Source organism: Hipposideros armiger, unplaced genomic scaffold, assembly GCF_001890085.2.
Source record: "Hipposideros armiger isolate ML-2016 unplaced genomic scaffold, ASM189008v1 scaffold_192, whole genome shotgun sequence".
NCBI classification, from domain to species: Eukaryota; Metazoa; Chordata; class Mammalia; order Chiroptera; family Hipposideridae; genus Hipposideros; species Hipposideros armiger.
The window spans coordinates 2,183,172-2,195,770 of NW_017731542.1; the positions used below are offsets into that span (position 1 = coordinate 2,183,172).

A 12,599-nucleotide genomic window follows, 5' to 3' on the forward strand; every position below is an offset into this window, starting at 1 on the left:
ATTCTTTACCATTTTAAAGACTTCATCCCCTATGAAGACTTTCCTTCATTTCTCCTGACTTGAGTTATTTTTTTCCTCCCTATCCCTCAGCCTTTGATTTATATGGCCAACGTTGCATATGTTGACCTGTATTATAATTATTTGTAGAGTTGTCTTATATTTTTTCTCCAGACTTCTTTAGGATAGGGATATTAAGTTAATAATCTTTGTATTTTGTAGAGTCCATAGTATACTCCCACACCTTCCGTATAGTAGGCATTCAATATGAAAATAGTAAATTTAATCAATGTTTTTTATCTTAAATGTCAAGATTTAGTAAGCGATCAGATAAAACTACTGGCTTCTTAATTTTATCTGCTGCAGTCACATTAAGGAACTCATCATGCTCTTTACTTAAAAATTTTCAATGTTAAAGAAAATTTTGGATAAGTAATTCTATTGATAATCTTTCATTGTTTTTCTGTTCGTATATTTTCTTTCAAATGTTGTGCTTGTATGTGGTTGTATATACGTGTGTGTGTGAAGTATTATGAAGTATCATTGTGAATTAGGCTCTTTTCAGTTAATATCAAACATGGTTTACAGTATTTCTCCATGGCCTTCATAATTGTTATTTAGCAAATGCATAATGTTATACAGCACAGATATGCCATAATTCATAGAACTCATTTTTATTTGCATAACATTTAGGTTGTTTCTATGACTTTGCTTTATAGGTGATTTTGTGACAAAGTTTTCATAGCTTTTTGCTAGTGTTTAATTAGCTCCTTAAATTTTCAAGCATAGGTTTATTGGTTTAAGGGTTGAATGTGTTTGTTGCCCAGTTTTCACACCAAAAGGAAGTGGCAAACCTGCCCGCTGTATATGAGGGTACTAACCACCACAGCCTCATTTCAGTCTCAAAGTGGCACCGAGAGTGTGTGCCCACACTGCTTTACTTAAGTTCCCCCATCTCCCCCACTCTTAGTAAGAGTGCAGTAAATTAATCTTTTAAGTATCAGCCCTCCGTAATTTAAAAAATGAATTCTTAGCCCAGGGGAAATTAAATAAGGGTCTTCTATTCTTACTCTGAGCATTGGAGACTGACTGTGGTTCAAAGGACTACAGCCAGCCTTCTCCATTTCCCAATGGGTGAGTGGGGCCATACTCTTAGAAATCAAAGCACCGACTCATTTAGGAAGTAGAAGACCATTTTTTGCTGTAAGAGAAAAATACCCTTAAGAACTTAGAAATCAAGTTACCTTCTTGGAATATCAGAAAAAAAATAAACACATAAAAAGTGAGATTGACTAGGAGTCCTGCGGAAAGCTACAATGTCTGTCAAATCAAAAGCTGAGCTAACAGGCCTGAAAATATCGTCCACGCTGATACAATACTTAAGAAAGCTAGAATCAAATAAATTGCACTCATATAAATAAAGCATAAATGTAAAGTAAATGTTTACTTTGGGGAAAAAGGAGTTTGTTTACAGCATTTTCCAAATTAAAACAGCAAAACAAACAAAAGTACCCTGCCAATCTTGATATTCCAGTTTTGATGATGGTCATCAATTAATTAGATTATCAGAATGCGGTAAGAGTAGTAACTAAACCAATATGATCTGGGTTGGGTAAAGCACATATCACTGCTTTATTATTTTTTTTCAGGGTTTCAGTAGTGCTGTGGCGGCAGTATGCAAAGCAAAGTGTGCGGACAGCCTTCGACGGGGGGTGACATGGGAGACGTTCTGCAGATCCCTCTGATGGGACTGCCAACAAAATGCTCCTCAGGTCCTTGTTGATGTGGCTTTTCTGTCCCCCTTTGACGTAGGGGGACAGAAACCTCAAAGGCGTCTTATTCCCCCTTAAGCACCAGCAGCCTTTATCTACTTGGCAGTAATGATATAGTGCAGTCTAGCGTTACCTATTTTAGCACATAGATATATTATTATTCGTGATAGGTTTGTTCCCCAGATAGAGCCTTACTACTCAAAGTATGGTCGGGGGACGGGGAAGGTTGACTGACCTCAGCTGGGAACTCAGATCTGCAAAGCTTAAGGCGTTTCTACCTCCGTGACCTGGACCCGCTTTGTTAGCTCATGGCCTCCAAGCAGCACACAGCAAGACAGGATTTGGTCTGTAGGGTTTGTTGGGGAAGACCCCCAGAAGGGGAAAGGAGAGGGAGCTCAAGAAGGCTGCGTGTAGGTGTGACCCCAGTGAAGGAAAGAGGGCAGCACAGTTCTAAGCGTGTTTCTGGCACGGCCACCTGGAGACCTCCAGCCAATGTCACATGTTACTGAAGTTCCATGTCTCACAGGAATGAGTCTGTCTCATGTTTCTGCTGCTTCCAGTTGTTTTCTGAGAGCAGCTTGTGGAGAGCTGGGCTTGCATGCCAGTGGGACTCCCGGGCACAGCCCCTGAGGCCACCTTTCAGTCCCGCTCATGGCAGCAAGGATTTGACTGGCGTTTTCATGGCAGCAAGGATTTGACTGGCGTTTGTCCCCAGCAGCCACACGTACTGAATCAGGATCTGCAGTCTAACGAAATCTCCAGGTGGTGACATGCATGTTAAACTTGAAGAGGCATTATCCAAAAATAATAATGTGATGCTTCGGAGGTCCTACCCAGAGTCAGTAACATTGTTGGTAATCATCATAGAATCTTCTCAAAAACGCTTCCCTTCTCAAAAGCTCCCTTGGGATGGTGTTTTTTATAGTTCATTTTTTAATAGAGTTGCTGTTCAAAGTGAGAACTAGAGCAGATAATTTATTGTTAATTTGTAACAAATGTGTGAAGCGGATTTTGGGCTAAAGATTTCCAAGATGCTTTGCCTCTTTGCTGTAAGAAGCTAGATATAATTTACTTTCTTTTGCCTTTTTGAGTTGAAGGTTCCTATAGAAATAATTCTGTATTTCTGCATCTATTGTCTTTTTACTATGTGGTACGATGTAGATTATGATTCTTGTGACAGCTGGAAATATACAATGTTAGACAAATCTTACTGCCTTTTATCTGCCGACCCAGTGCTTAGTATTTGGGGGTTCTCTTTAGGACAGAATAGACTACCAAGTAAGCTTTGCCACAAGGCCTTGTCACCTTCTTTATGGGCTTCCCAGGAGTTCAAGATGCCCACACTCCCGTGCATGATCAGGACACCCCATAATTCCCATGTGATCATCCTCTGAACAGTGGGTCCCCAGGCTTCCGTCCAGGGACAGCTGCTTGGTCAAAATTGTATTTCCTCAGTCTCCATACAATAAGGTCATGAAATCAGTACCTCTCAAAAGGTACTGAAACTGTTTGAGTTTCCAGGTGATGAAACTCAAACAGACTTGGGAACCACTGCTGTAAGGTAACATACATGTTTAGGATGCAGGCCTGCCTCATACAAGTATCCGTTGATGGAATGGTGTAACGTCCTCGGCATTCCACATGCCACTTTCTCTTGTTTTCTGGAGAGTCACAGTAAAAACAAAACTAAATCCCTGTTAAATATAACATACTTTGTTACACTCAATACTATTTACAGTCCATTCTCCTCACGTCAGTTTAAAACACAGGAGTGCCTCTGCTTCCCGTAGGAAAAGCTCTGCGCTCCTTGGTGGTGTGTGTGGTGGAAGGGTGCTGGTGCTTAAGCCGGGCAGCTGGAGTCCAGTCCTGCTCCACCACTTCCCAGCCATCGAGGGCGAGTCACTTAGCCTCTCTGTGCCTCTGTTTCCTCAACTGTAAAATAGGGACAGCAATGGCATCTCTGTCCTAGGGCATTGGGGGTGAGTTGGATTAATTCTGTACGTATTAAGTGATTTAACTTAATAAACACACAATGGTGGCGGAAGTCCTGGCAGATTAACATACAGCGTAGGTGCCAGGTAAACAGACTGGGACTCACCTGGCCTTCCAGGGACAGACAGTCTGAAGGGGGAAGGAGACACGGAAAGGTAAACGAGCTACTTCATATGAGCAATGCTGTTACAAATTTGAGCACGGCGGTAAATGGTTAGGGAGTCGAGAGAAACTAAATCCAGTAAACTGGATTACATAGTAACTCAAGTTCCCAGATACATAATACAATTTAGTACCTCCCAAACCACAAGTTTCTCTTACATAAAATTTGCATATTCATAATTTTGTTCCTACATACCTTTCCAATGACCACAGGCAATTTAGTTCTAGTATGTGTGAACAGCTAGGTCCATTCTCTTAGGAGTAATGTGAAAAAAAGAGAAACTGGGCATTGAACATACAAAAGGGAAAAGAAATGAACCACAGAAGAAAAGTAGAGAATTTTCAGTAAAGCCTTTAAGAAAGAGTAAAGCCAATGATAGAGATAAACCATACCCCGTGGTTTGGGGAGGATGTGGGCTGCTGACATTTAAGAGTCGCTGGCAGATGTATCAGGAGACTGCAGGACCCTGGCAGGATACATATGCATGCAGTGTGGCTTGTCAATACATACGGATGTAAAACAGCATTGAACGTACGTGTTACAGAAGACACAGAGATGGATGCGGAAGTGCCTTTTGGTATGAATGCAGGCTCAGCTTCCTATGTTTATGTGACTTGGGAAAATTGTGTGACTTTCCTAAATCTCAGGTCTCTCATCTGGAAGACGGGGGTTAGATTAGTACTAACCAAATAAGCTGGTTAGGATTGATTGAGAAAGTTCCCTAAAGCATTTTGCAGGTAATTTACAAATGGCCAACAGTAATGTTAGTTCTTGCTATTCATGATGGCTATTAATACATTGTTTATTTTCTGTAGTCAAGCAAAATTAATTTATAGATATCGCAATCATATTGAAGGGGACAGCTATGTAATACAGTAGTCATTATTTCCCAGATGGCAGGTGATATTAACTATTGTTGCCTTTATTTAGAATATACAGCCTTTGGTTGTCCTATTCCAGTGAATGTAAAATATTATTATAGTTTCATAAGCACATTACTTATCTCTCTTTTCCCCATCCTGTTTATTCACATGCAGGTTTAAGTTCCTGTAGAATTTCACCTACACCTGAAGAACTGTAGCATTCCAAAATTCCTTGATTTCATTACGTAATTTAATAAATAATTGGCAGCACACCAGTTTTGCTAATGGTGCTTCTAAAGTGCTTGTATATTTTAAATATTCTCCCTCTTGTCATGTACAGCCTGTTTCCACCGTTTCTGGTATTGGTAATTTTATGGAACTCAGATAAACAGTTTGATTTTGCAAACTTTAATATGAGCAGAGTATTCTGAGTGACCTATTAGAGGACCTCTCTTAAGGGTCACCTTTCCTCCCCAGCTCAGTTAGGTGACTCCTGCTCCCAGAAACCCTGCACATTCTCTATCTCTATATCCTTTTAACTGATTTGAACCTTCAGACAAGTTGTGAGTGCTTCAGCCTTCATGGCAGGGGTCCTGTCATGCAGCACTCAGCAAATGCTCAGCTGATATCCGTTACGTGAGCGAGTGAGTGCTGCCCTCCCACATACGTCACTTAGCCAGTTCTCAGGCCATGATTAGTGCACCAGGAGCCGATGCAGTGAGTCATTCAATTCAGAGTCCTTCAGAAATAAGGTAAAGGTAGATAAAAATAAGAAAACTTAGCAGGGGAATAAATACTAGCCTAATTCAAAGACTCTTACCTATGGAATAGATGTCTTTGTTTCTGAAGCAGACTCCCTGCCCTTCCTCAGATGCCAAACGCCTTGCCCTAGTGGTCTGGTTACTGACGACTCAAAAGCCTCCCTAAGGTGACAGGTCCACCCACCCCGGAAGACCGAAGAAGGTTCCCAACACGACCAGCTGTAGTCTGAGGCCTTGAATTCAGAGCTGTCGACCTTACACACCTCAACTCTTAAAGATACTATAAGTGATATTAGCAAAAGGAATAGCATACAAAAAAAATGTTTACCGTGTAAGTCCAGGAATTGAGCAGTCATCTCTTTGTTCACAGGAACTTGAATTATGAGACATAATTATGTAATAAGAATATGGTAGGCATAAATCAACATCGAAAACTACCATCTGAGCCACCCAGCACATGCTGTGTCGACCCAGTGTGAAAGCTAGCTTCTGCCTTGCATGTGACAAGTAATCAGAAAGAGGAAAGACGTTGCAGGTGTGACAGGAAACAGCTTAAAGGACTGGCTTGGCGTCGTCTGTAGCCTCAGCCTATACCATTCACCTCCCGTTGCATGATGGCTCTCAGCTGTAGGTCGTAGTTGGGCCTGAGCACCTCAACCCAGCGTGTTGCAGCCTTCTCACTCCACGTGCCCCAGAACTGCTGCTATTGGTCAGGATCCAAGAAGAAGACTCAGCAGCTGCCCTGACACATGGGTTTCCCCCATTCAAGTGGCAATCAGGGCGTTCGAGCTGCTTTGCAAAACTCCTTGCCTCCGAGTTACAGGCGCTGTTTAAAATGGTCATACCATACCCTGCTGTTTGGCGCTATGTAGCGTTCTTTTTGGAGGTATGTAAACAGCTTTAGGATCGTTGTAATGCAGGAGGTGAGGCATCATCCCTTCTTCTTCATTCTGTCTCCCCCAGACAGTGAGGATTGCATCCTGGAGCCGCTGTCCCTGCCAGAAGGTCCAGGTGGCAGCACCACCTCGGAAGCTTCTCCATCTGTGCCGTGTGTCTTCTGTGAAGAACGCGTCCCTGCGGCTGAACAGGACAAGCTTCTGAAGCACATGATTATCGAGCATAAGATCGTTATAGCCGATGTCAAGCTGGTCGCTGACTTTCCAAGGTAAATGCTGGTTTCGCTTGTAAAAGGATTGAATGTGTTATTCCTTAGAGGAGAGGCATAACTTACACATAAAGTTATTCCTATACAACTATGAAAAGTACATTCTTTTTCAGGTTTCTCCTCAGACTTCTTAAAAAATCTGTGCACTCATTTGCCTCCTGAGTGTGTACGTTGTTTTGGGAATGTCCCATCCTGTTGCCTACGGGTTCTGGAAACAGACCAGCTTTCCCAAGAGGAGACGCTGTTCCCTTTGTCACGTCCCACCAGCGGGCTGACGCTGCTGATCGCTATCAGGCTGATTTTATGCTTCAGGCCACAGGGTCCTGCTCAGGAAGGCCTTCTAGATAGTCCAGAATAGACTCAGCCACCAAAGGGCGGGACTGCGAACAGGGCTCCTTGGAGCCTGTCAAGCCAAAGGTGTATCGTCCACAGAACTCTCAGCTTAAGCGCTGTGATGAGCTTGGAAACCAGAGAAAAACTGAGCCACGCAGCAGGCCGAGAGGCTTTAGGAGTGGATGGCTGTTGAGGTCAGCGACCTAGGTACTGAGAGGAAGAGGATGAGGAAGATGAGCGTGTGGAGGTGAGGGCTAGGGGCTGCCAGCGTTGGGCATGGATGACACGTAAGAACCTGGCCTGCTCAGCCAAGGCCCGAGGTGAGCTGGACTCCGCGTACGAGCACCTGACTTAGAATGATCCACACCAACAGACAAGTAACGCAGGCAATTATTCCTTTTTCCTCAGTTCAGAATTTTTGGAAGTGATTGTCCAAGAGAAAGCCTTCTCTTAAGCAGCGTTACTGGAGTAGGGATGTTGATGTCATTAGTTTAATCTTGGCAGGCATTTTCCGTGGAAACAACGTCATGGTCGCTAATGACTTTGTATAGTTACTGAAAGCACGCATTTTGTTATGTGTGACGAGGTCTGTCCTGGTTTCCCTGCAGAGCATTAGAGCAGCCCAGACATTACAATGCCCCTGCATCTAGCTGGACTCCTTACCTCCCAGACCACACCATTCCCAGCAAGTAACTCCTTTCTCATGTTGGGACCTGCAGAGCAGTCAGCTGTGTTAGAGTGGACTATGAAACCCGCCAGCCTAGGGCTCAGTGCAGACTCCGTGACTTTCGAACCGTGACTTCCAGCTACTTACTTAGCCACCGTTAGCCTCGGTGTTCTCATCTGTGAAATGAGGTAACACCAGTCCTCCTAGATTGTCAGGTGTTACTTAAACCAGTGTGTGTACAGCACCTGCTACACTGTTGGTATGACTCGCATCTGTTTGTGGGCAGGAAAATCTCGGGCCTTAGGAATCAGCAATTACGTGTGAGGCTCAATCACCCTCAAAAGGCAGTTATGTAATAAAATGGATACTTTAATCAAAAAGAAAAAGATGCATGTCTGATGTGAGTGCTTCATAAATAATGTGTGTAGGTGACATTTACTTTAAATTTGGAAACCTAGATTCTCCTTGTCAACTATCCTCCTAATTAAGTAATGTTTTCATTCTCAGGAAGTAAAAATGTGATTAATTAAAATCGATCAGGAATGTAAATGAGTGAACTCTGTTGCTTTTAAATACCTTTAATGTATCCAATCTCCCTTAGCTAACACCTTCCTGCTGTTTAGGGACACTGAAAATTCCTCTCCAAAACAACACAAGCATTGGAACCGTCTCAACATTATGTGACGTTTTCCTATCTTCAGAAAAGCAGTTATAATAGGGTTTGTGGGGTGGAGGTGGAGGGAACAGTAAGAGGTTCAATTGGCATGAATTAATTCACTGAGAACTTCTTTAGAAATTTAATAATTCATACACACACACATACACACACACACACACACACACACAACTTCTCAGCAGTTGTTTTGAGTATAAGTAATAAAGATCATAAATAATAGATAAGAGAGTGACTTACCTTGTGCTTTATAAGAAAGCTATAAGTTTTTATGTTAAATATATTTGACATTTTCTTTATTGGAACAAAGTAACATTAAGACTTTCTCAGGCAGAGGGAATAAGACAAAAACAAAAATAAAAACCTTTCCTTTGAGCCATTTAATGTAGTTATTTATACTAAGCTATATGCTTGCTTTATTCAGCAGGTAAAATTTTTCCAGAAGATAAATGTTAACTCCTTAATTCTTGCCCCTTTCTATATTAAATTCCACTCATTCAATGCTACTTAATTAACAACCATATCTCAAATCTGTATGCCTCTGTCAGCAAACACACCAGTTACAATGGGGGCTGGGCAGGCAAGATATGATTACAAGGATTTTTTTGTGAGATGATTTTGTGAGACATGATTGTAGTTCTTTCCAAAGATAAGAGTATCTGCTGATGATCTAATAATTACTTTTATGGCTTTTTAATAAAGTATGAAATGCTTTGATAACTCATCCAAGTAAAGAGTTCATACCATGTATTATTTTCTGGCTGCCTTTATATACTGAGTGGCTATAATTGTAGTTATAAATAAACAAGAGAAATGGGGGTTGGAATGAAAAAGAGACGTACTAAATGACCCCTTAACATTGAAAATTAAGTTTGAGTGGGTGGGAAAAAAATGCCACAAGAAGCATGAATTGAAGATCTATCTTGAAGCCGTCCCTCAATGGAATACAATTTCTCTGAATGCTTCTACCAAACACAGGAGAATGGATACATTGACACCTTTTAATTCTGATAATAAACTAAGAAAGTACTATTAGATGTTTAACTAGGATGCGTCTTAAATTTAGACTTAGGTCAAATGTATATTGCAGTTCAGATCTATTTATATTGTATAATACAATAAGATATGATACATATTGGGTCTTCGGAAAAGTCATGACGTATTTTGTCTATGTTTTTCTTTATATAAAGAACAAAGATCCATCAATGACATATTGCCCGTTTTGTTCGATAACCTTTTGCCATCTTTCAGTGAGCTTCATAATTCCTCGTTCATAGAAGGACCTGTCTTTATTTGCAAAAAACTGAAAAAGGTACTGATTTACAGCCTCATCTGAATTGAACATTATACCATGTAAGGAGTTTTGAAGAGAGTGAAACAAGTGGAAGTCTGACAGCACAAGGTCAGGCGAGTATGGTGGGTGTAGCAACACATCCCATCCAAGCTCCAATAATTTTTGACGGGTGATCAAATGTGTGTGGTCTCATGTTGTCACTATGGAACACAACTCCTTTACAATTAACAAGCTCTGGATGTTTCTGGATGATGGATTCGTTCAAACAGTCCAATTGCCGACATTCAAATTGATTGTTTGGTTCCTTGGTAGGAGCTCGAAAAACACGACACCTTTCAAAGTCCACCACACTGAGAGCATAACCTTCCTCAGATGAATGTCTGCTTTCGATGTCATTTGAGGCGAAGCATCACGTCAGGACCAAGACCATTTGTGCACCACACTGTTGTAAACAATCCACTTCTCATCACCAGTTATCAGTTGCTTCAAAAAAGGATCATTTCCCTCACGTTTAATGAGCATATTGCAGATGTTTATACGCACCGTCAAATGAACTTCTTTGAGTTCATGCGGAACCCAAATATTGAGCTTACTTACATATCCCAGCTTCTTCAGGTGGTCGTGAATGCTTGAATGATGGATGTTCAATGTGTCTGCAATCTCTCGTGTCATGTAACATGGGTTTGACTCAATCAATGCCTTTATTTTGTTGTCATCAACCTCGGTGGGCCTCCCTGACCAAGGAGCGTCGTTGAGATCAAAATCACCAGCATGGAATTTCATGAACCATCGTTGGCACTGACGTTCTTGTAGAGCATTGTCACTGTAAACTTTATGCAACTTTTCACAAGCTTGATGCGCGTTCTTCCGTTTATGGAAGTAAAACAGTAAAATATGGCAAAAATGCACAGTTTGGTCTTCCCTCTTCAACTTGTTGTAAAATCTCCAAAACTCAACCAAATCGCTCAATTTTTTTTTTGAATGAAGCTAGAACTGTCAGCTGTCAAACAACATAGCAAATAACATAGATGCAATTGACTTTAGTACTTCCAGAAATGAACTAGTGTTATCTGTTGCAAACATGTGTCATGACTTTTCCGAAGACCCAATAATTTTATATACTGGATGAAAATTTATAGTTATATTTTGCTTTTGTAAAGAGATTTGTCTCTGATGTTGTTGTCACCCAACCTTTGGTCAGGAAGAGAACATTCAAATGACAGCTCTATGCCAGACCTATTACCTTCCTTCTCTCAGAAGCTACCTAACAATATGTCATAGGTGTTCCCAGAGATGGTATCTGAAAAGCATCATTTTCAAAATCCCTGGCTCCTTATTCATGGAGCAGTACAATAACTTATAACCAATGCCAGACCATGAGCATATAGCAGAGTCCTCCTCTCCCTTCATCCCACGGGAAGCCCCCCTAACTACCTGAGGAGGGTGGCCAAGGTTCTGCTAGACCAAATCTCCCCATGGTTTTAAGTTTATTAATGTCAGTAATTGCCTTTCTTATGCCCACCACCTGGAAGTAAACTGTGATACACAGTGAGTATAGGGTCTGAACCTTGTCTTCAAAACTCAAGGAGACAGCACCCAACATGGAAGTCCTGGGAGACTGCAACCCATGGACTGTTTGGACCAGGACGTTGTTACCTCTGGACGGGACACTTCTTTGTACCTCTTGCCGAGTCAGGCAGTTCCAATCCACAGCGCAGGCAGCCGTGTCACCTCTCAGTACTTATGAGGAGTTCAGGGCAGTCCAGACCCACGGCTACTATTAGGTCGCCAGCTCCTTTTAGAGGGAGGGTTGTCCCTCTTCCTTCAGGTCTTCGTTTCTGTAGTTCCCTTTTGCCTTGTCAAAAAGCACTCTCCTTGGTCTCTAAGGAAAAAAATATTTCCCGTCTCCATTACAACTGTATTTCTAGGGGCTCTTTCCTGGCCCTGCGCTGTCTTTTCTGCAATCCGTGTATAGATTGGTCCTCGCATGGCCCTAGAGGCGCTGTGTTGTGAGAGACCTGAGTTTGGGTTTGCAGCTGGAGAGACCGAGTGCAGGTCCCAATTCTGCCATGCTCGTTGGTGACCCCGGCTGGTAAGGTTTCAGGAAGCAGGGGCTGCCCGTGACTGTCACCCTCACGTCATCCTCGTCGTCATCACGCTGCCCTTCCGCCCCCTATGCGTGTCCTCTGATACTATCAATGTAACTACTGTAATGTGCTCCTTAAATGTTTGAGGAAAGGTTATCATCTTTTTGTTGTTATTTTAGACACCAGTATTTCTCTGGAATAAACATAAATTCTTGACTACTCAAATCTAAGTATGTTACTTTTTCTTATAATAATAACTACCATTTATTAATCACCCAGGATATTAGGTGCTGCTTCGTGTATATTATCCTATGTAAGTATCAACAGTTTATTTTATAAATGAGTAACCTGAGTTTCCAAAGGGTTAAACAGCATTAAACTCGGGTTGTCAGGTTGTTGTCTCTGAACATAAAGTCCCTGCTCCTCTATTGCCCGCAGGCCTGGTAGGGTCAGTTATCAAGACATCAGCTGTGAGGGTTTGATCACAGTCTTGATTTTAAAAGCCAGACTTTTCCTAGCACAGGATCTGTGCAGATAAGCGCCCCTGCTAGCGACTCTTCATTACAGACTAGGTCAGTGCCGATTCAAAGGGCAGCCAGGTCGCTGGTACCCGCGCTTCTGGCTCATCTGCCGCGTGTCATTTCACACAGATCTTTTGCTAAGTCTGAACATTTGTCAAAGGTAAGCAGCCCATGTATTCAAGGACTTATCACTGCCTTCTAATAAACTGTAGACCCAGAGTGGAACTAATATTATAATGGGCTGACCACTAGCCTCAGTCCTGTCCAGAGGCTGTCACCCAGATGGCCCTCCGTGGAGTGGTGATCAGGAG

At 42.1% G+C, this 12,599-nt stretch overlaps 1 protein-coding gene across 2 annotated transcripts in view; it reads left to right on the top strand.

Annotated features, from left to right (window-relative positions):
* Window positions 1-12,599, top strand: part of ZNF277 (zinc finger protein 277) — an 86,330-nt gene that overhangs the window by 34,208 nt on the left and 39,523 nt on the right. Inside the window, exon 2 of one of the 2 annotated variants that reach the window (XM_019653036.1) lies at window positions 6,512-6,713. In XM_019653036.1, the coding sequence (XP_019508581.1) occupies window positions 6,512-6,713 (202 nt within the window). The remainder of the gene's footprint in view (window positions 1-6,511; window positions 6,714-12,599) is intronic. The other variant, XM_019653037.1, reaches the window with a different exon arrangement.